The 24652-nt window shown below is 38.8% G+C and overlaps 1 protein-coding gene across 2 annotated transcripts in view; it reads right to left on the reverse strand.

Moving 5' to 3' along the window:
- Window positions 1-24652, reverse strand: part of LOC128646840 (parathyroid hormone/parathyroid hormone-related peptide receptor-like) — a 49273-nt gene that overhangs the window by 14082 nt on the left and 10539 nt on the right. The window contains exons 2-7 of one of the 2 annotated variants that reach the window (XM_053699645.1): window positions 24378-24498; window positions 23415-23525; window positions 22324-22448; window positions 16346-16440; window positions 14873-14939; window positions 11735-11888 (exon numbers count right to left, since the gene is read on the reverse strand). In XM_053699645.1, coding sequence (XP_053555620.1) covers window positions 11735-11888; window positions 14873-14939; window positions 16346-16440; window positions 22324-22448; window positions 23415-23525; window positions 24378-24498 — 673 coding nt within the window. Of the gene's footprint in view, window positions 1-11734; window positions 11889-14872; window positions 15042-16345; window positions 16441-22323; window positions 22449-23414; window positions 23526-24377; window positions 24499-24652 lie in introns of both variants that reach the window. The other variant, XM_053699641.1, reaches the window with a different exon arrangement.

A 24652-nucleotide genomic window follows, 5' to 3' on the forward strand; every position in this document is an offset into this window, starting at 1 on the left:
GATTGAAGTGAGTAAAATGAAGGATTAGTACAATAAAATGTAATACTTTATTATTATTTTTTATTATTAATTATTTTTTGTTTTTTTTATTTGGATAATATTTTGACAGTGTTTGAATCCATTGATGCACTACAAAGTCATTCGGAAACCTATTTTCTTTCATATAGGTGGCGAGAGTCCACGGGCTAGTTACTGATGAGATATACATTCCTACCAGAAGGGGGCAAAGTTTCCCAAACCTCAAATGCCAATAAATACACCTTCCACCTCAGTCATACTTAAGTTTTAAAAACTTTGCCTCCTTAGGAGGTGGTAAAGCATGATGTGCTTGATTTCTTCATTGAAAGGCGCTTCTAAGCATATTGAAGCCCAGTTCCTCTCTAAGTGCAGTGTTTGTCTAAGGGATGTCAAGGGAGTATTGCCTGATGATACCATGTTTTCGTCTATGTCAAAGATTTTCATAAGACTCTCTGTAAATCGGTCGCAGGGATTCATCTGCTGCCTCCCTTTATAGATCAACAATATACTCTTGTACCATTACCTCTGCTGATATGTCTCAGTACTGGTTTGGCTGTCTGCTATATGTGTATGGCTGTCTTACACGGTAAGTATAAACTTTTATTATATAAGACACTCTCAGCTATGTATTGGGCACTTTTTAAGTAAAGTTGTTATATATTGTTTGTATACATGCTGTCACGCCGCATCGCATCACAGCATCGCTCTGGCTGTTGCCAGGGATGCTCTGGCTGTTGCCAGGGATGCAGCGGTTCCTTTGAGCGTTTTTGTTCTTTTCCTCAGAATAGAGAACAGAAAACTATTCCTTTCACTAAGGCCTCTGGCTCTAATTGGAGTTTACCTCCAAATTTGTAATAAATCTAAGTCTTTAAGGAACCAATTCCTGCCACTAAACCTGCTTGAAGGTGCGGCCCTCAAACCAGTTTAAACCAGTTCTTCTGGCGGGGAGGCAGACTAAAGCTATTTCAAAGAATGTGGACAGACTCTGTCCACAATCAGTGTATTCAGAATATTTTTTCTCAGGGGTATCAAATATGATTCAGAATAAGACCTCCCATGGGAAGAATTTTTCTTACCCATGTACCAAAAGACCCAGTTAAGCTCAGTTTTCTCCTGTTAAGTGTGGTCAGTCCACGGGTCATCATTACTTCTGGGATATTATCTCCTCCCCTACAGGAAGTGCAAGAGGATTCACCCAGCAGAGCTGCTATATAGCTCCTCCCCCCTACGTCACCCCCAGTCATTCTCTTGCACCCAACGAATAGATAGGATGTGTGAGAGGACTGTGGTGATTTAATTAGTTTATTACCTTCAATCAAAAGTTTGTTATTTTATAATAGCACCGGAGTGTGTTATTCATTCTCTGGTAGAATTTGAAGAAGAATCTACCGGAGTTTTTTCTATGATTTTAGCCGGAGTAGTTAAGATCATATTGCTGTTTCTCGGCCATCTGAGGAGAGGTAAACTTCAGATCAGGGGACAGCGGGCAGATTAATCTGCAAAGAGGTATGTAGCAGTTTGTTATTTTCTGACATGGAATTGATGAGAAAATCCTGCCATACCGTTATAATGTAAACTCAGCCTTAAATGCAGTAGATGTAGCTGGTATCAGGCTGTCATGTATGTATATTTTACTCTTCAGTATTCTGGGGAATGGTACTTCACTGGATTTATACTGTATGCATAGACTTAACCTAATTTGCAGGGACTTGCAATAGGTTTTAAATAACAATTAATTTATTGAGGTTAAACGTTTTTTTGCTGGCATGTAAAAACGTTTATTTCTCTGAGGTACTGGGTGAAAAAATGTTTTGGGCACTATTTTTTCCACTTGGCAATAGTTTTGTTTAAATGAAAGCAGTTCACTGATCTCTCTCACTGTTATGTGTGAGGGGGAGGGGCCATTTTTGGCGCTTTTACTACGCATCAAAAAACTCAGTCAGAGGTTCATTTTCTTCCTGCATGATCCGGTTCATCTTACAGAACTCAGGGATCTCCAAAGCCTTTTTTTGAGGGAGGTAATCATCACAGCAGAGCTGTGAAGATTGTAGTTGACTGTGATAAAAAACGTTTATTTGTGTATTTTTTCTGCTGCCTGGGTTAGTTATCCTTTGCTAATGGGAACAATCCTTTGCTAAAATTGTATATTTCTGACAAAGATTGATGCTATAACTTAATTATTTTCAACTGTCATAATTTTTTCTGTGCTTCTTATAGGCACAGTTCGTTTTCATATTATTGTAAATTACTTGAAAAAGCATTTCCAAGTTTCTAGTTAATTGCTAGTGTGTTAAACATGTCTGATTCAGAGGAAGATACATGTGCTATATGTGCTAATGCCAAAGTGGAGCCCAATAGAAGTTTATGTACTAACTGTATTGATGCTACTTTAAATAAAAGTCAATCTGTACAAATTGAACATATTTCACCAGACAACGAGGGGAGAGTTATGCCGACTAACTCGCCTCACGTGTCAGTACCTGCATCTCCCGCTCGGGAGGTGCGTGATATTGTAGCGCCGAGTACATCTGGGCGGCCATTTCAAATCACATTACAGGATATGGCTACTGTTATGACTGAAGTTTTGGCTAAATTACCAGAACTTAGAGGCAAGCGTGATCACTCTGGGGTGAGAACAGAGTGCGCTGATAATATTAGGGCCATGTCAGACACTGCGTCACAGGCGGCAGAACATGAGGACGGAGAACTTCATTCTGTGGGTGACGGTTCTGATCCAAACAGACTGGATTCAGATATTTCAAATTTTAAATTTAAGCTGGAAAACCTCCGTGTATTACTAGGGGAGGTGTTAGCGGCTCTGAATGATTGTAACACAGTTGCAATACCAGAGAAAATGTGTAGGTTGGATAAATATTTTGCGGTACCGGCGAGTACTGATGTTTTTCCTATACCTAAGAGACTTACTGAAATTGTTACTAAGGAGTGGGATAGGCCCGGTGTGCCGTTCTCACCTCCTCCGATATTTAGAAAAATGTTTCCAATAGACGCCACCACACGGGACTTATGGCAAACGGTCCCTAAGGTGGAGGGAGCAGTTTCTACTTTAGCTAAGCGTACCACTATCCCGGTGGAGGATAGCTGTGCCTTTTCAGATCCAATGGATAAAAAATTAGAGGGTTACCTTAAGAAAATGTTTGTTCAACAAGGTTTATATTGCAACCTCTTGCATGTATTGCGCCGGTCACGGCTGCAGCAGCATTTTGGTTTGAGTCTCTGGAAGAGACACTTCAATCATCTACACTAGATGAGATTACAGACAAACTTAAAGCCCTTAAGTTAGCTAACTCATTTATTTCAGATGCCGTAGTACATTTAACTAAACTTACGGCTAAGAATTCCGGATTTGCCATTCAGGCACGCAGAGCACTGTGGCTAAAATCCTGGTCAGCTGATGTTACTTCTAAATCTAAATTGCTTAATATACCTTTCAAAGGGCAGACCTTATTTGGGCCCGGGTTGAAAGAGATTATCGCTGACATTACAGGAGGTAAAGGCCATGCCCTGCCTCAGGACAAAGCCAAACCTAGGGCTAGACAGTCTAATTTTCGTTCCTTTCGTAATTTCAAAGCAGGAACTGCATCAACTTCCTCTGCACCAAAACAGGAAGGAGCTGTTGCTCGCTACAGACAAGGCTGGAAACCTAACCAGTCCTGGAACAAGGGCAAGCAGGCCAGGAAACCTGCTGCTGCCCCTAAGACAGCATGAATCGAGGGCCCCCGATCCGGGACCGGATCTAGTAGGGGGCAGACTTTCTCTCTTCGCCCAGGCTTGGGCAAGAGATGTTCAGGATCCCTGGGCGTTAGAGATCATATCTCAGGGATACCTTCTGGACTTCAAAACCTCTCCCCCAAGAGGGAGATTTCATCTGTCAAGGTTGTCAACAAACCAAATAAAGAAAGAAGCGTTCCTACGCTGCGTACAAGATCTTTTATTAATGGGAGTGATCCATCCAGTTCCGCGGTCGGAACAAGGACAAGGGTTTTACTCAAATCTGTTTGTAGTTCCCAAAAAAGAGGGAACTTTCAGGCCAATCTTGGATTTAAAGATCCTAAACAAATTCCTAAGAGTTCCATCGTTCAAGATGGAAACGATTCGAACAATTTTGCCCATGATCCAAGAGGGTCAGTACATGACCACAGTGGATTTAAAGGATGCTTACCTTCACATACCAATTCACAGAAATCATTACCGGTATCTAAGGTTTGCCTTTCTAGACAGGCATTACCAGTTTGTAGCTCTTCCATTCGGACTGGCTACAGCTCCAAGAATCTTCACAAAGGTTCTGGGTACTCTTCTGGCGGTACTAAGACCGCGAGGAATTTCGGTAGCTCCGTACCTAGACGACATTCTGATACAAGCTTCAAGCTTTCAAACTGCCAAGTCTCATACAGAGTTAGTACTGGCATTTCTAAGGTCGCATGGGTGGAAGGTGAACGAAAAGAAGAGTTCTCTCTTTCCACTCACGAGAGTTCCCTTCTTGGGGACTCTGATAGATTCTGTAGAAATGAAGATTTACCTGACAGAAGACAGGTTAACAAAGCTTCAAAATGCATGCCGGGTCCTTCATTCCATTCAACACCCGTCAGTAGCTCAATGCATGGAGGTGATCGGCTTAATGGTAGCGGCAATGGACATAGTACCTTTTGCACGCCTACATCTCAGACCGCTGCAATTGTGCATGCTAAGTCAGTGGAATGGGGATTACTCAGATTTGTCCCCCACTCTGAATCTGAATCAAGAGACCAGAAATTCTCTTCTATGGTGGCTTTATCGGCCACACCTGTCCAGGGGAATGCCATTCAGCAGGCCAGACTGGACAATTGTAACAACAGACGCCAGCCTTCTAGGTTGGGGTGCTGTCTGGAATTCTCTGAAGGCTCAGGGACTATGGAACCAGGAGGAGAGTCTCCTTCCAATAAACATTCTGGAATTGAGAGCAGTTCTCAATGCCCTTCTGGCTTGGCCCCAGTTAACAACTCGGGGGTTCATCAGGTTTCAGTCGGACAACATCACGACTGTAGCTTACATCAACCATCAGGGAGGGACAAGAAGCTCCCTAGCAATGATGGAAGTATCAAAGATAATTCGCTGGGCAGAGTCTCACTCTTGCCACCTGTCTGCAATCCACATCCCGGGAGTGGAGAACTGGGAGGCGGATTTCTTAAGTCGTCAGACTTTTCATCCGGGGGAGTGGGAACTTCATCCGGAGGTCTTTGCCCAGATACTTCGACGTTGGGGCAAACCAGAGATAGATCTCATGGCGTCTCGGCAGAACGCCAAGCTTCCTCGCTACGGGTCCAGATCCAGGGATCCGGGAGCGGTTCTGATAGATGCTTTGACAGCACCTTGGACCTTCGGGATGGCTTATGTGTTTCCACCCTTCCCGATGCTTCCTCGATTGATTGCCAGAATCAAACAGGAGAGAGCATCAGTGATTCTAATAGCACCTGCATGGCCACGCAGGACTTGGTATGCAGATCTAGTGGACATGTCATCCTGTCCGCCTTGGTCTCTACCTCTGAAACAGGACCTTCTGATCCAGGGTCCATTCAAACATCAAAATCTAACTTCTCTGAAGCTGACTGCTTGGAAATTGAACGCTTGATTTTATCAAAACGTGGTTTTTCTGAGCCAGTTATTGATACCTTAATACAGGCTAGGAAGCCTGTTACCACAAGGATTTACCATAAAATATGGCGTAAATACTTATATTGGTGCGAATCCAAGAGTTACTCATGGAGTAAGGTTAGGATTCCAAGGATATTGTCTTTTCTACAAGAAGGTTTAGAAAAGGGGTTATCTGCTAGTTCTTTAAAGGGACAGATTTCAGCTCTGTCCATTCTTTTACACAAACGTCTGTCAGAAGTTCCGGACGTTCAAGCTTTTTGTCAGGCTTTAGCTAGGATCAAGCCTGTGTTTAAAACTGTTGCTCCGCCATGGAGTTTGAACTTAGTTCTTAATGTTTTACAGGGTGTTCCGTTTGAACCCCTTCATTCCATTGATATCAAGTTGTTATCTTGGAAAGTTCTGTTTTTAATGGCTATTTCCTCGGCTCGAAGAGTTTCTGAGTTATCTGCTTTACATTGTGATTCTCCTTATCTGATTTTTCATTCAGACAAGGTAGTTCTGCGTACTAAACCTGGGTTCCTACCTAAGGTGGTCACTAACAGGAATATCAATCAAGAGATTGTTGTTCCATCTTTGTGTCCTAATCCTTCCTCGAAGAAGGAACGTCTGCTACACAATCTAGATGTAGTCCGTGCCCTGAAATTTTATCTACAGGCAACTAAGGATTTTCGTCAAACGTCTTCCCTGTTTGTCGTTTATTCTGGTCAGAGGAGAGGTCAAAAAGCTTCGGCTACCTCTCTCTCTTTTTGGCTTCGTAGCATAATACGATTAGCCTATGAGACTGCTGGACAGCAGCCTCCTGAAAGAATTACAGCTCATTCTACTAGAGCTGTGGCTTCCACTTGGGCCTTTAAGAATGAGGCTTCTGTTGAACAGATTTGCAAGGCTGCAACTTGGTCTTCTCTTCATACTTTTTCCAAATTTTACAAATTTGACACTTTTGCTTCTTCGGAGGCTGTTTTTGGGAGAAAGGTTCTTCAGGCAGTGGTTCCCTCCGTATAAAGAGCCTGCCTGTCCCTCCCGTCATCCGTGTACTTTTGCTTTGGTATTGGTATCCCAGAAGTAATGATGACCCGTGGACTGACCACACTTAACAGGAGAAAACAAAATTTATGCTTACCTGATAAATTCATTTCTCCTGTAGTGTGGTCAGTCCACGGCCCGCCCTGTTTTTTATGGCAGGCTAAAAAATTTTTTGGATTATACTCCAGTCACCACTACACCCTTCGGCTTCTCCTTTCTCGTTGGTCCTTTGGTCGAATGACTGGAGGTGACGTAGGGGGGAGGAGCTATATAGCAGCTCTGCTGGGTGAATCCTCTTGCACTTCCTGTAGGGGAGGAGATAATATCCCAGAAGTAATGATGACCCGTGGACTGACCACACTACAGGAGAAATGAATTTATCAGGTAAGCATAAATTTTGTTTTCTCCTGTTAAGATCTGGAACTTTCAGAGTTAATTGTCCCAGTGCCACATCAGGAACAAGGTTGACATTTTTATTCAAATCTATTCATTGTACCAAAGAAGGAAAATTCTTTCAGATCAATTTTGGATCTGAAAACTTAAAATCGTTTTGTGAGAGTCCCAACTTTCAAGATGGTGACTATAAGAACTATTCTGCCATTTGTTCAGCAAGGTCACTTCATGTCCACAATAGACTTACAAGACACTTACCTTCACATTCCAATTCATCCAGATCACTATCGATTTCTGAGATTCTTTTTTCTATGACTCTATCCCTAACAGAAAAGAGACGATTGAGATTGGTTTCAGCTTGTCTAAACCTTCATTCTCTATCATTCCCTTCAGTGGCTATGTGCATGGAAGTTTTGATTGCAGCATCGGATACGATCCCTTTTGCTCGTTTTCATCTGAGACCTTTACAGTTTTGCATATTGCACTAATGGTGCAGGGATTATACTCAGATATCACAACTGATATACTTAAATCCCAATACTAAAATCTTTCTGACTTTCACCTTATTATTCAAGGGGCCCCCTTTGTTCGTCTTACCTGGACTGTGATCGCAACAGATGCAAGTCTCACAGGTTGGGGAACTGTCTGGGGGTCTCTGACAGCACAAGGAGTTTGGAATCCTCGAGAGGCGAGGTTATCAATTAATATCCGTGCTATTTTCAGAGCTCTTCAGGCTTGGCCTCTATTAAAGAGAGAACCATATATTCAGTTTCAAACAGACAATGTCACAACAATAGCATATATCAATCATCAATGAGGGAGTCAGTCCCCTAGCAATGAAAGAAGTATCTCTAATACTTTCTTGGGCAGAATCCAACACTTGTCTAATCACTGCGATTCATATCAACAATTGGGAAGCAGATTATCTCAGCCGTCAATCACTACATCCAGGGGAGTGGTCTCTCCATTCAGATGTATTCTATCAGATTGTGCAGATGTGGGATCTTCCAGATCTGATGGCCTCTTCTGATAGCACCAGCATGGCCTCACAGGTTCTGATATGCGGACCTTGTCCGAATTTCCAGTTGCCAACCTTGGTCACTTTCTCTAAGACCAGACCTTCAGTCTCAAAGTACGTTTTTTCCATCCGGATCTCAAATCTCTAAGTTTGAAGGCATGGATATTGAATGCTTAGTCCTTAGTCATAGAGGTTTCTCTGATTATTCATTTATACTATGATACAGGTTCATAAACCTGTTTTAAGGAAAATATATCACAATGTTTGATAAACTCATGATTATTCCTGGCATTCTTTTAGAATTCCTAGGATTCTTTTGGATTAAGGTTTGTCTGCCAATACTTTGAAAGGACACATTTCTGCTCTTTCTGTTTTATTTAACAGAAAGATTGCTAAGCTTCCTGATGTTCACTGTTTCGTCCAGGCTTTGACGCGTATTAAACCTGTTATTAGATCTATCTCTCCTCGTTGGAGTCTAAATTTGGTATTAAGACTTTGCAGGTTCCTCTTTTTGAGACTATGCATTCTTTGTATATTAAACTACTTTCTTGGAAAGTGTTTTTTCTCTTGGCTCTCTCTTCTGCTAAAAGAGTTTCTGAATTGTCTGCTCTCTCTCGTGAGTCTCCTTATCTGATTTTCCATCAAGATAAAGCTTTTTTTAGGACTTTGTTTAAATTTTTGCCTAAAGTTGTGAATTCTAACAACATTAATAGGGAAATTGTTGTTCCTTCCTTGTGTCCTAATCCTAAGAATACTCTTGAAAGATCTTACCTTCTTTGGATGTGGTAAGAGCTTTGAAATATTATGTTGATGCTATTAAAGATTTCGGAAAGACTTCTAGTCATTTTTTTCTGTTTCTAGAAAAGGTCAGAAAGCTTCTGTCTTTTCTTTGTTATCTTGGTTGAAACTTTTGATTCACATTGCTTATTTGGAGGCAGGCCAGTATCCGCCTCCGAGAATATCAGCTCATTCTACAATATCAGTTGTCACCACTTTTGATGTTTTTTGCTTCTTTGAAAGCAGCTTTTGGTAGAAAGGTTCTCCAGGCAGCTGTCTCAGTTTGATTCTAGTGCCTATTATTTGAGTTTTTTTCAATTTTTTGGATTTCATTTCTTAGCGGAAATAGCTATTTTTATTTTATCCCTCCCTCTATAGTTACTCATGGACTTCCACATCTTGGGTATTCTATCCCATTAGTAACTAGCTCGTGTACTCTCGCCACATATATGAAAGAAAACTTAATTTATGTAAGAACTTACCTGAAAAATTAATATCTTTCATGGTGGCGAGAGTCTACGAGACCCACCCATTTTTTGGGGGTTATGATTTTTTTGTGTAAAGCACATTATTTATCCTGTTCCTCTTTTTTATGCTTTTTCTCCTTATACACCTCACTAACTTGGCTATACATTAAATTGAGGTATGAGTGAGATGGGAGGTGTATTTATAGGAATTTGAGGTTTGGGAAACTTTGCCCCCTCCTGGTAGGAATGTATATCTCATCAGTAACTAGCTCTGGGACTCTCGCCACCATGAAAGAAATCAATTTATCAGGTAAGTTCTTACAAAAAATACGTTTTTCTAATGGATTGGGATAGTTCAGTATTAGAAAGTGATTTATCATGCCTTTAATCCATGCAAAAAGGCCATTGAGAAGGTAGGAATATGCCCCACGTTATTTTTAAAACAAATCAATATTTTTATGTGGTCTCCATTATAATGTAAAATCACTGGAATTTGCTTTAACACAGTGTTGTGTAATATCTTCTTTTATTCCTTTGGAAAAATATTTAAAGGTTTCAGGGGGATTTGTGTCAACCCTTTTGTTTTTTTGATTTGGATTGATTTTTGTCTTTTCAGTATAAATAATCCCATAAAACTTCCATCATATTGATGTCTGGGCTCTCAGGTGTTTTAATGTCATCGGCATACCATATTTGCTAAGGGTCATCCCTGTCCTTAAAATGACTATGTCCTACACTTGCGTTTATCAACAGTGACAGGGTCACCTCTATGATACTGATTGTGATGTGTACACAACCAAACTCTAGGCAGCAATTAAGTAGTCGACTGTTATTAATAGTGTCAGTTATTAATTTGTACAGGAGCTGCTAAATAATTATACACACAGTTAGTACTTTCTATCTATTGCTATTATGGGCAAGTTGTCAACTGATATTTTTAAATGTGGCTGATAAAAGGTTCGAAACGCTTGCGCAATTTCTGATTTTCATTATATACACCAGTTTATAAATTACAAAAACTTAAGCAAGGCAGGGAAAATGTAAGCAAACCTCCCCAACACAACTGTAAAAATATAGGTAGGTCTGATCATTTGAGGCTTTTGTTTGATACCAGCATAAGCTTATTTGTGAAGAAGGTGCAGGACTACAATATATTCTTGTACCCCCACTCCCCTCCTGAAGGAATCTTCCCTCATGACATCACTATACCTAGGTGATGTAGGTCCTTATCCTGAAGAAAAGGTTGTGGCCAACTAGGCATCACATTTGGAGTCTGTATTACACCCTGCAGTCTGATCTGAAGCCTAAAGGTACCGGCACCATGCTGCCCGTGGCCTAGTGAAGTTTACTATGTTTTCACTTTTTGGCATCCAGGTCCATTCAGTTAACAGAAGCTATTATAAGTGGGATAGCAGAACCAGTTTCTATTTTTACTAACAACCAAATTAAACCATGTAATTTCCTTCCCCAGAACACCTTATTAATGGAGATGTGTGAATAGTATTTTAATAACATTTATTATTTTAGTTATTCTCATATTTAACAAAGGTAAAACTTTGTTATAAAGGTTAAATATTATTTGAATTAATGTTTACTTGTATTTTTCCTAATGTTATATAGTGTTCTTCTGAGCAAATAAACTTTAAGTTCATGGCTTGCAGCTTTTGCACAGTAGTATAAGAATACACGCACAAATGTATACATACATGTTAACATTCTGTATTAAGTAGCTGTGTGCTCATTCATTCACTGACCGTAAACAACAGTGAGGAGGTTCAGCAAAGCATCATTGCTTGTAGAACCAATAACCTTAATATTATGGTTAGTTAAGATTTAATGTTAATTTATTATGTAGGTGAACTGTTATTGGGACCTCTACTTGGTACATTTTAAGGGAAATCTGTACAGAATATACAATAAAAGCTGCAGTTGTGTTAATTCTATAGCCTATAACTGTGTTGTGGAAGGCTTCAGAGAACCCAACATAGGTCAGAGGGTGTACAGTCCATTTTTTTCTGCAGTGTATTAGATTTTGTAGTATTACTTTTTTCCCCAGGAACAAAACAGAGAAGAATGCCTATTCCAGCATAAATCCAATATTCCCCTTCCAGCCCCATTAAACAACAAATTCTGAACTTCCCAAGTGGCTCTGTACAATGTACTTTATTATTAATTAGTCAGGCTCCAACCCTAAATTGTGTGTTTCGCTAGGATCATGTTTGTAGTTCATTGGTGTTATGGTTTGTGATCAGGGTAACTTCACATCATAGGTTTAAATGACTTTAGGGGTTAGGCAGCATGCAGAAAAACACATTTATATGGACACATGAACACATACTCAAACATACCATCAATACCACCACCCCCAAGATCTTTCTCCAGTTCTTACCCCAACCAAAGATGGTCAGCAGCCATAGGTAGCTTCCAGAGGACAGGAAAACCATGAAAATTAAACTGTGTAAATAAAGGCCTTCAACAAGTATCCAGTAGTGATTGGTTGCCAAGAAATAGAGGAAGATAGTTACCGCCGCTTTGCAGCCAGCCTGTGGGATAGAAGACACAGTGACCACCAAATATGGCCTCACCCCCCCCCCACCAGTATTTTTAATCTATTTCTCAATGGAAGAGGAAGAGGAACATGATTAAGAATTTGATAACCACTCATGACTTGCTCATCACTCTCTGTTATAGATTCCACACGCTCCCTTACACTATATACTATGTACTTTTCTCCTCTCTGTCTTTCAGTCACATCCAAGATACAAATAAAACCTGCTCAACGGAGCGCCCCTGGGGTATGTAAAAACAAATCCTGAGATTATGATAGGCACTAATAGAGTAAGGGTATATGTGAAAAAAATGTAGATAATATCCTAGGCGGCAAGCAAATATTCCCAGTGCGTCTGCACACGCACAAAATAGCAACAGTCCATTCAATGTAGGGAAAAATAAGCGCTCCAAGCCCACAGATATATAAAAGTTCAATTTTATTCCAAACTTGTTAAAATCATACAAGATAGATTAAAAAGTGGTAAGCACAATAGTGCGAAAACAGGTTGTAGAACAGGTGCAAAAAACAGCAAACGTTTCGTGCTCCATGCACTTGGTCACTGCTAATTGATGCACCTGTTCAGAGCTCCATTTATACCAAAATTCTTAAAGTGATATCACAAAATTTCATTAACCTGTACGTTGCCATTTTGTAAAGGAGCCTATGACAAGAAACATTTATTTATTTTTTCCTTTTCTTATACATAAAATGTTGTTATATAAATTTGCAGGTTGATTCATGTTGGTTAAGGTGTGACTATGTTTTGTGAAAACAATCTATTATACACTATTATTAAATCATTACTTTTGTAGAAAGAAGCATATACATTGCTCTATGAGTTATTATCTTCAGTGTTAAATATAATCAGAGCCAGGTTTCTATTGGGAATTTGTTTAAACCACTCTAATATAAAAATCCTTAATTTAAACAGTATGAAATCAAATATGCAATAGATGAGCCTATGACAAGAGCCCAAAAAAACAAAACAAGACATGTTGTGAAGGGTATCCCTAAGGGGGAATATACCAGAATTAAAAGAAATTGCACAAATGAGGATGAATATCAGGCAAAGTCAGAAGAGGCAACACAAAGGTTCAGGGATAGAGGCAAAATCTAGTGTAGATTTAATTCCCAGACAAGACTTGCTAAAATATAGAAATAAACAGAAAAGAACATCAGAAAATATCAAGATCAAATTTATTACAACTTACAGTATGGAATACGCTAAGGTGTGCAATATTATTAAAGATTCCATACCAATTCTGTACTCAGATCCTATCCTTAAGGAGATTCTCAAAGAAGGTTGTGATTTTGTATCTAGAAGAGGTAAGACGATAGCAAATTTCATTTCTCCATCAGATGTAAGAACCAAAAAAACATCCTGCTGGTTAAAACAGAGAAAGGGTTTTTATAAGTGCAGACGCCCAATATGTACAACCTGTGACTTTGTTAAGGAAGGAGAGGAATTTAATTCCACTATTACCAATAAGGCTTATAAGATACATCATCATATCAACTGTTCTACCACTCATGTGGTTTATCTTCTCACATGTAAAATTTGCCATAAACAATACACAGGAAAAACAAAGAGACCGCTAAAAGAGAGGTTTTTGGAGCACTTGCGCTCCATAGAGGATGAGAACTCAGACACACCTGTATCAAGGCATTTTAAGGTTCTACACAACGCAGACACATCTGCTCTTATCCTACAGGGGATAGATTTTATCCCACAATGGAGAAGAGGTGGTGATAGAGAGACAACACTTGACAAAAGAGAAGTGATGTGGATGTTCAATCTACAGACTACACACCCTGAGGGCCTCAACATGAGAAGAGATTTAGACTTATTCACTAAATAATAAACATCCTATTTTTTTAATAAATCAGATTAAAAAAGGGAAAGAAGAAGGGAAAGAAGGGAAAAGAAAAAAAAAAGAGAAGAGAAAAAAAAAAAGAAAAAAAAGATTTATTTATTTTTTAATTTAGAGGTATGTCTTTTGTTATAGGCTCATTCCCCTAAAAAGAATTAAGAAATAGGAAAATTTAATAAATCATTTAATGTTTTTGGGAAATTTTTGAATTTAGAGGTATGTCTCTTGTCATGGGCTCATTCCCCTAAAAAGAATTAAGAAATAAGAAAATATGTTGATATGAGACATTTTCTCACTATTATTGCTAACCTAACTTTTCCTTTATGAGAGAGAAAATAGATTGCTATACATACACTTATTTTGATGGGGTTTTTTTTTTGGGGGGGGGGCTCTTGTCATAGGCTCATCTATTGCATATTTGATTTCATACTGTTTAAATTAAGGATTTTTATATTAGAGTGGTTTAAACAAATTCCCAATAGAAACCTGGCTCTGATTATATTTAACACTGAAGATAATAACTCATAGAGCAATGTATATGCTTCTTTCTACAAAAGTAATGATTTAATAATAGTGTATAATAAATTGTTTTCACAAAACATAGTCACACCTTAACCAACATGAATCAACCTGCAAATTTATATAACAACATTTTATGTATAAGAAAAGGAAAAAATAAATAAATGTTTCTTGTCATAGGCTCCTTTACAAAATGGCAAAGTACAGGTTAATGAAATGTTGTGATATCACTTTAAGAATTTTGGTATAAATGGAGCTCTGAACAGGTGCATCAATTAGCAGTGACCAAGTGCATGGAGCACGAAACGTTTGCTGTTTTTTGCACCTGTTCTACAACCTGTTTTTGCACTATTGTGCTTACCACTTTTTAATCTATCTTGTATGATTTTAACAAGTTTGGAATAAAATTGAACTTTTATATATCTGTGGGCTTGGAGCGCTTATTTTTCCCTACATTGGATGGACTTTCAGTCACATCACTGTCTATGGACGGTTGGTCCATGTATGGGTAAATTTTTTTTTAGAAAATTCATGTAATATTTATGTCTACCATATTTATAGATATTTTCAAGTTGCATAGACTTACCCACTGAATCTTAGATTCCTCAGTTAATCCAAACTTGTTCCTTTCATCCTCTATCCATTTATTCTCCCTTGAATACAAAACAGCATCTTTCAGGAAGATGCTCCCTGCCCGACACATGAACGAGACAAAAAGATGAACATGAATATAATTCCGTGTGCAGTGCAGGCGCCTGTAGGAGAGGGTATAAAACAGATAGCCAGACATATGGCTATCATCATAAAGAGGCAGCCAGCATGTGTCTTTGTACCTTTATTTAATCTATGTATGTATGTATGTAGTATCATGTATCTGAATATATCAAGCTATCTACATCTGTCTGTGTGTCTGTCTTATTATTTGTGTATTTATATTTCTTCCTGTGTTTCATTAATGATCCCTCTATTTATTTTTCATTATTTTTTATATGAATATTATTTCCTTGTATAGCTGTGAAATGTTATAGTAGTTTGTTTTTGTATGTGTATTACTATATCAACCTATCTTTCTGTCTGTTTGTCCATATACCTCTCAGTATATCTGTATTATCAAGGCACGTGTAATTAGCTTCTTTTATTTTTTTTAACATTGACTGTGACTTAGACATCCATACAATAAATCCTACCTGACCCACTCCCTAATACCTAAAGGATCCTCTAAATGAGCTCTTATATTAATAATTCTCCCAACATCTAAAGGACCCACAATAAATAAAGGACTCCTAAGGCTCTTAAGGACTCTCATTGTAACACTAAACTTCACAAAAAATGAAAACAAATTAAAATTAACAAAACACATTAACAAATCCCCAAATGTCCAACCATATTCCAGGTTCCAATTTTGTCTGTCTTGGGCAAGTAGCAAAAGGCTCCCTCATGGACTTATTTTGCTATCAATCTGAGCCTAATATTGAATAATATTGAATGGTTATCCGATTAAACAATCTGGATTGTGGTAGGAGGGTTTACCATAAAAATAACATTTTCTCTCTCCTGTTGGTTAACTGCAGTATCACTAAAGTTATTGTATTATGTAACATCCAGAAAAATGGAGAAGCTATTAAAAATGTACTGTCACAAGTTGTTCAACATAAATCGATTTATCCTGTAAATCTGTGCTGTCAAGTGCTAAAATAATACATTTAAAACATATGAGAATTTTATGATAAATCTCAGGAAAACAATAAACTACTGTATTGTCATTTCAGGAGAATGAAAAGAAAATAATAATTCAAATTTAAATTTAGTTTTGTAAATATTGAATAGATCAGGGCTCTGCAATATGGGACATATTATATAATCACCTGATCAGTACTGAACTAATCTGTTCTCGTTACCAAAATCTGAGCTCCAGGCAAGAAGAATCCTTAGATTTTTCGACGTATTTCTGTATATGTCTCTCTCTGTTTGTATCTGTGATTTAGAATATTTATGAAACCCACATATCTTGGTTGTGCTTTACAATATTAATTTTGTTCATGGCATATAAATATCTTACTTGAAGTAGCAGAGAATGCAGAGAGCTAGGAACAGTGAACATAATGAAACAGAGTATCCTGCAGTGTAAATAAGTCGTAGCCGCTCATACACCTCCTAGAAGAGAAACAATACAATGAGATTACATACAGTATGCATTGAAGTGCATACAATGGCCTCTAGTTATCAAGCCGTCAACCGCAAATACGCTTGAATTCCGCAGCGTATTTGTGGCGAGGCTGATAAGTTATCAAGCCCTACAGCCCGGCAAAAGTAGATTCTAGTGACGTAACCATACGATCCGCCGGACTTAGTCCAACACAGATCGATGGTTACGTCACTCCAGATTTTCCGAACGCAAGTTCGGCACAATCTGACTACTTTTGCTAGTTATCAAAGAACTAGCAGGTACGCTCGCCACTATTCCGGGCCAGCGTACCTGGTTTTCAATCCGCCGCCCTGGAGGCGGGGGATCCCATAGGAATTAATGGGAGTCTGACAGCAGCGAGAGCTCATGTTTGCTGCTGCCCGATATCCCATTGATTCCTATGGGAAGTGTCTGCACCTAACACCCTAACATGTACCCCGAGTCTAAACACCCCTAATCTGGCCCCCCTACACCGCCGCCACCTACATTAAACTTATTAACCCCTAAACCGCCACTCCCGGACCCCGCCTCCACCTACATTACATTTATTAACCCCTAATCTGCCCCCCCCTACACTGCCGCAACTCTAATAAACTTATTAACCCCTAAACCTCCGCTCCCGGACCCCGCCGCCACCTACATTATACCTATTAACCCCTAATATTCCGCCGCCACCTACATAAAGTTATTAACCCCTATCCTGCTGATCCCAGACGCCGCCGCAAATAAATTAATTGTTTAACCCCTAAACCGCTGCACCCGGGAACCCACCGCCACCTACATTACATTTATTAACCCCTATCCTGCCTCCCTACACTGCCGCCACTATATTAAATGAATTAACCCCTAAACCTAAGTCTAACCCTAACACCCCCCTAACTTCAATATTATTTAAATTAATCTACATAAATATTCCTATAATTAAATAAATTATTCCTATTTAAAACTAAACACTTACCTATAAAATAAACCCTAAGATAGCTATAATATAATTAGCTTAATAATAATTACATTTAAGCTATTTTAGGATTTATATTTATTTTACAGGCAACTTTGTATTTATTTTAACTAGGTACAATAGCTATTAAATTAAAATAAATCCTAACCTAAGTTACAATTACACCTAACACTACACTAAATTAAATAAATTAAATTAATTAACTACAATTACCTAACATTAAATAAAATTAACTAAAGTACAAAAAAACAAACAAACACTAAATTACAGAAAGTAAAAAATAATTACAAGAAGTTTAAACTAATTACACCTAATCTAAGCCCCTTAATAAAATAAAAAAGCCCCCAAAATAATAAAATTCCCTACCCTAAACTAAATTACAAATAGTCCTTAAAAGGGCCTTTTGCGGGGCATTGCCCCAAAGTAATCAGCTCTTTTACCAGCCCTTAAAAGGGCTTTTTGCAGGGCATTGCCCCAAAGTAATCAGCTCTTTTACCTGTAAAAAAAAGAAATACAATACCCCCCAACATTAAAACCCACCACCCACACACCCCTACTCTAAAACCCACACAATCCCCCCTTAAAAAATCCTAACACTACCCCCTTGAAGATCACCCTACCTTGAGCTGTCTTCACCCAGCCAGGCACAAGCGGTCCTCCGATCCATCCAGAAGTCTTCATCGAATCCGGGCAGAAGAGGTCCTCCAAGCGGCAGAAGTCTTCATCCAAGCGGTGTCTTCTATCTTCAATCAACCGGAGCGGAGCCATCTTGAAACCAGCCGTCGAGGAGCCATCCTCTTCTTCCGATGTCCTAACACTGAATGAAGGTTCCTTTAAATGATGTCATCCAAGATGGCGTCCCTTGAATTTCGATTGGCTGATAGGATTCTATCAGTCAATCGGAATTAAGGTAGGAAAAATCCGATGGCTGATTGGATCAGCCAATCGGATTGAACTTCAATCCGATTGGCTGATTGCATCAGCAAATCTGATTTTTCCTACCTTAATTCATATTGGCTGATAGAATCCAATCAGCCAATCGGAATTCAAGGTACGCCATCTTGGATGACGTCATTTAAAGGAACCTTCATTCAGTGTTAGGACATCGGAAGAAGAGGATGGCTCCGCGTCGGCTGGATTCAAGATGGCTCCGCTCTGGTTGATTGAAGATAGAAGATACCGCTTGAATGAAGACTTCTGCCGCTTGGAGGACCTCTTCTGCCTGGATTCGATGAAGACTTCTGGACGGATCAGAGGACCACTTGTGCCCGGCTGGGTGAAGACGGCTCAAGGTAGGGTGATCTTCAAGGGGGTAGTGTTAGGTTTTTTAAGGGGGGATTGGGTGGGTTTTAGAGTAGGGGTGTGTGGGTGGTGGGTTTTAATGTTGGGGGGGTATTGTATTTCTTTTTTTACAGGTAAAAGAGCTGATTACTTTGGGGCAATGCCCCGCAAAAAGCCCTTTTAAGGGCTGGTAAAAGAGCTGATTACTTTGGGGCAATGCCCCGCAAAAGGCCCTTTTAAGGGCTATTTGTAATTTAGTTTAGGGTAGGGAATTTTATTATTTTGGGGGCTTTTTATTTTATTAAGGGGCTTAGATTAGGTGGAATTAGTTTAAACTTCTTGTAATTATTTTTTATTTTCTGTAATTTAGTGTTGTTGTTTTTTTGTACTTTAGTTAATTTTAGTTAATTTTATTTAATGTTAGGTAATTGTAATTAATTAATTTAATTTATTTAATGATAGTGTAGTGTTAGGTGTAATTGTAACTTAGGTCAGGATTTATTTTACAGGTAATTTTGTAGTTATTTTAGCTAGGTAGCTATTAAATAGTTAATAACTATTTGGTAACTATTCTACCTAGTTAAAATAAATACAAAGTTGCCTGTAAAATAAAAATAAACCCTAAGATAGCTACAATGTAACTATAAGTTATATTGTAGCTATCTTATGGTTTATTTTATAGGTAAGTATTTAGTTTTAAATAGGATTAATTTATTTAATTATAGGAATATTTATTTAGATTAATTTAAATAATATTTATGTTAGGGGGGTGTTAGGGTTAGGGTTAGACTTAGGTTTAGGGGTTAATTTATTTAATATAGTGGCGGCGGTGTAGGGGGGGTAGATTAGGGGTTAATCAATGTATTGTAGGTGTAGGGGGGGCAGGATAGGGGTTAATAAATGTAATGTAGGTGGCGGTGGACTCCGGGTGCGGCGGTTTAGGGGTTAAACAATTAATTTATTTGCGGCGGTGTCCGGGATCGGCAGGATAGGGGTTAATAACTTTATGTAGGTGGCGGCGGTGTAGGGGGCGGAAGATTAGGGGTTAATAAGTATAATGTAGGTGGCGGCGGGGTCTGGGAGAGGCGGTTTAGGGGTTAATATCTTTATTATAGTTGCGGTGGGGTCCGTGAGCGGCGGTTTAGGGGTTAATATCTTTATTATAGTTGCGGCGGGGTCCGGGAGCGGCGGTTTAGGGGTTAATATATTTATTATAGTTGCAGTGGGGTCCGGGAGCAGCGGTTTAGGGGTTAATATCTTTATTATAGTTGCGGCGGGGTCCGGGAGTGGCGGTTTAGGGGATACGACAGTACAGTATAGTGTGGGTGCTTAGTGACAGGCTAGCAAGAAAGCTGCGAAGAAGCCGATGTGCTTGGTGCGCGGCTTTTTGACAGATTTTTTGATAACTTTGGCGAACGTATTCAGGTCAGCGGCGGCGATGTTAGGCGAGCTTAGGCAAACGTATTGGGGCCGGCGAATGCAGGTAAGTAGACACGTTGATAACTAGAGGCCTATGTATTTACATTAAAAAAAAATCTACACTGAAGAATATGTGTGGCAATGTCATACCTTCATATAGTCTCTGCACTACATTTTATAGAAGACCATATATTACTCTTCCTCACATACTCACTGACCCTTTAAGTGCTGTATTTACTTTGGACTGCACGCTGTAAGAATTGTGAATGATCTTATAATATTTTCCTAAAATGTAAAGAGCCATTGTAGAGGATATGGGTGAATATCTTGCACTATACTAGGACTATACAGCAGTTATTTGCAAGGGCTGGAGAGAGATCAGATTTTAGTCATATATTACAGGGATCTCCTTATAATCAGGTCTGACCCTGGGTTATACTTTTCTAAAGATGTCTGTCCTTTGAATTAAATTATTTAAATCTGTTCATATTATAAATAAAATTGTTTAGCTGGTTTCCTCATTTAATTTTGCCTAGCAGCCATTATTCCAATTCTTTCCTCCATTAAACACATCCACTCAGGGTTAACAACATACGTTTGTGCTTTATGCATTTATGATATCTGCCTGTTGGTATAGTCCCTGCAACTAAATTCCATGTGCTTTATGTATTAATGATATCTGCCAATTGGTATAGTCCCTACAACTAATTCCATGTGCTTTATGCATTTAGAATATCTGCATATCGGTATGGTCCCCAGGATCGGCTCCAAGGGGGGGGGCATTGACGGGCAATGCCCACCCAAATGGAATACTGTGCCCCCTCAAAAAAATAATTTTGTTATTGTATAAATAAGTGTGTCATAATTCTGGAAAGGTGCTGGTAACCCTAGTTATGATACCAGTCACACCAAGTAGGTATTCACACAGCATATTGTGTGTGTATCATTTTCTCAGTCGAATGATGCTGACCTTTTACAAGCAACACACAGAAACTGTTTCCTGCACAATGTGTGCAAACCAGACTCTTACAAGGAGAGTGTATAGAATAAATCTCTTACACGCAATGTGCCTTCAGCAAGGGTAGCTATGACACCAGCCCTGAACTGTAAACGTTCTCAAAAATCTTTGTAAACCAGTAACTCAATGGGAACAGTTCACAAATGATACCAGCAACCATTCAGCAAATTGTGTACATATCAATCATGGTGTTGGTGTTCCCATTATAGTGTGTATATAGCAGTCACACGCAGTAGGTGTTCCCAGCATAGCGTGTCTATCTATACCAGTCACACGCAGTAGGTGTTCCCAGCATAGCATGTCTATCTATACCAGTCACACACAGTGGGTGGTTCCTTATACAATGCCAACCTCTTGTCCAGCCTATATGCGTGTCGTGCTCAAGTTACAGTCCAATGCCTGCACTGGGCCATAAAAACAAGCAGTAGGGAAGGAGCCCTTCTCATCCGACAGCAGCAGCACACTAAGGGAATGTTTCCACTTTACATAAACATGGCGGCCCTCAGAGGTGCACACCGGTTGCTGTATCACAGTAAGTCCCAAGCTTTTCTAGTTACCATATTATACAGTGTCAACCGAGCTTTGACCCTGCTCTGTGCCCGCCTTATATAGCCACCGGGCAGGTGGGCGGAATTCGCTCATAGCCTGTGACTGGCATAGCGGGTCACTCACGACCTTGTACAGGCAAAGCATGTGGTTTGCTGATGCTAATATACCTTCACGTCACGCATATTTTATGTTGTTTACTAACATTACCAGCTGATTACATTAACCAGTAGTTTACTCTCTATATGCATTTGCTTGATATATTCACTATAGTCTCAGTGCAGTATGGATTAAAAGTGCTTCTGTCAGATGCTTCTGTTGCGAGTGTATTTGAGTAGAAACGCCGATGTCACTCTGAGTGGTAATTGCACTGTCAGTGTAGCATTATTTTATTTCTCTTGTAAGGGATGTCCCCTCACTCTGCTCTTATTTTGACTCTCATACATGCTTTGTAAAAAATGCGTGCACCCTAGTGAAAAAAATGCTCCCCCCCATTTCATTCATTCTGGAGCCGAGTCTGATGGTCCCTGCAATTAAATTCCATATTTGTGTTCAGCCAAATCAAGTCTGAGTCTGATAACAAGATGCCACCTCCTTGACAACTATGTTACCATGTGACCTGCCTGGTACCTTCTCCTGAAATCTGTGTCCTTGGTTGTCCAGTGAGATGCATTCGCTGTAATTGGCCCAGGTTCTGTTAACCACTGACACTTGAACCCATAGTCCAGAGGACCCACATCTTCTATGGGCTAGTCCTGAAGAGTGATTGACAATAAGTATCATGTTAGTCAGTTAGACAGAATGTAAACAACAAATAGATATTACAATGTTCTGTAACATGTTGAAATGGTTACGATGGTCCCATAAACTTTGTGGAAGTTATTTTAAAAGGATATGGAAGTCAAATTTGACTTTCTATTTTCAAATGTACCTCTTTATCTTGGTTTTGTTGAAATGTAGCTCCTATGCACAAGGGCATACTGAGATATGCTCATGGGGTATCCACATTTATTGAGAACTATATGGCAGCAGAGTTTGCAACAATGTTTGTGATGCCTTCCCTCACATATTAAAAGAATGGCCCTTCTTGCTGATCACCTATAATTTCTAGCCCTTAGACACCTCAATATGAGTTTACCACCATAATGGGTGATCTAACACATATACAATTTAAGATGATTCCTTCTTAGTAGATTATAAGATGCTCCTTCAAGTTTGTCACCACAGAGCAGCCCCTAGTTGGCCCATATTCAGAACTACACTCCTAGCTACCCAATATCCTAACATCCAACCAAAGTACATAGAGATCCAATGCCACAGTTACCTTTGCTGCAGACTGACCCTCATACAAGTAACACTCGGAGCATTTCCTACCACTGATATTAGTTTTCCCTCAATCAGGATTATTTGCACACTATAAATGTCTATTTTTTACATCAGCAAGAGTTTGGAAATCTAAGTTACGCAATCACTAGTCAAAATTCACAAAGCAGGCTCTCCCTTTTTCATCTTCCTTTGTTATACAGCTGAGTCACAAAAAAAAGGAGATGGAAGATGGTTGCAGCTTTCAGACTGTATGTGTTTCATCCTGGTAAACCCCTGTTAGTAACTCTGAGATCCAGTGCATTTAATAAGTAAAAATCTCTGTATGTAATTCGCAGTGTATAAAATACAGTCAATCGGTAAGTGCATTTCTTTAGGCTTAATATGAAATATGTTACCTTTGTGATTGAAATCGTAGATATATTCTGGACAAGGAACAGATACCAACTGGTTGGGTGAGCCAGTAGGCCAGCATATTATACCGTCCCACTGTGAAGGACAATCCAGACCTGGGTAAAAAAAGGTACAGATAGATGACTCGTTTTTTGAAAAATATGATAGCATTCTATATTTGGAATAATTGTTATAGTGGGCTAGTAAAGCATGGAGGGATACTCTTTATTATCTTAAATCAACTCTGTAAGCAGGTTTTATTTTTTTCATGTCTGCTACATTTCCTAAAGTCTACATATAATCCCATTAGTGAATTTATCTTACATTTTATGATTATTATTTGTGTTTGCTTTTTCTTAGCCTTTTTAAATTTCTTTTTAATTAATAAATCTGTTATAATTAGTGCTGAATAATTAAACTCTTAATTATGCTATATGTTTGATTTATATTTTTTCCCCCCGAATTATTGATTTGAAATGTTAACAGAAGTTTTCTCACAGCCTCAAATTAATGTAATATATGCTGCCAAATGTAATTTCTATCTTATTCAAATATCATCAATGTATCGTTTTATAGACCCAATAACAAATATTACTTACAGGTATCAAACCTGTAAAATCTGGGTAACTCAAAAACAGGTAGTAAATGAGAGTAAGTAAAGGAATAGTAAACTATAGACTCCTTTTAAAGTTTTCCTGAGTTGGGATAATGCTTAGAACAGCTGACATTGAAACACTGTTCTGGTAACTGAACAAGATGTTCAAGGTAAATATTTTTATCAATAGCAAAAAAAAGATGATGCACACTCTTTTAAAGGTTTAATTACAAACATAAAAATTGTCTTTATTTGACTGAAAGTTGTAAAATTTTGTATGTTCTTGTTCTTTGAGGAAGAGGAAACATCCCTTGTTTCAATGTATTGAGACATGCCACTGAAAAAAAGCACAGATTAGTGTGACTTTATTCACCATCTGATGCACTGTGTTTCTCTGCTGTAGTCTGAGCTGAAATATGTTCTTGGCAGTGATGTTCAGCTTGAGATAGAAGGGATATCTGTTCTTCAATTGTGATGACATCATCAGCATCCACCTAAGAAGTAGAAATATGAGTAGGGGTACAAATAAACAATCAGTTTAAGATGCAACATTCATGATATCAAGACACTTTTGTTGTGTGGATTTGTGTCTAAGATGCTTACTACAATATATAAAAAACAAAAAAGCACTCAAATTTCAATGGTTAA

This window comes from Bombina bombina, chromosome 1 (genome assembly GCF_027579735.1).
Source record: "Bombina bombina isolate aBomBom1 chromosome 1, aBomBom1.pri, whole genome shotgun sequence".
Taxonomy (NCBI): Eukaryota; Metazoa; Chordata; class Amphibia; order Anura; family Bombinatoridae; genus Bombina; species Bombina bombina.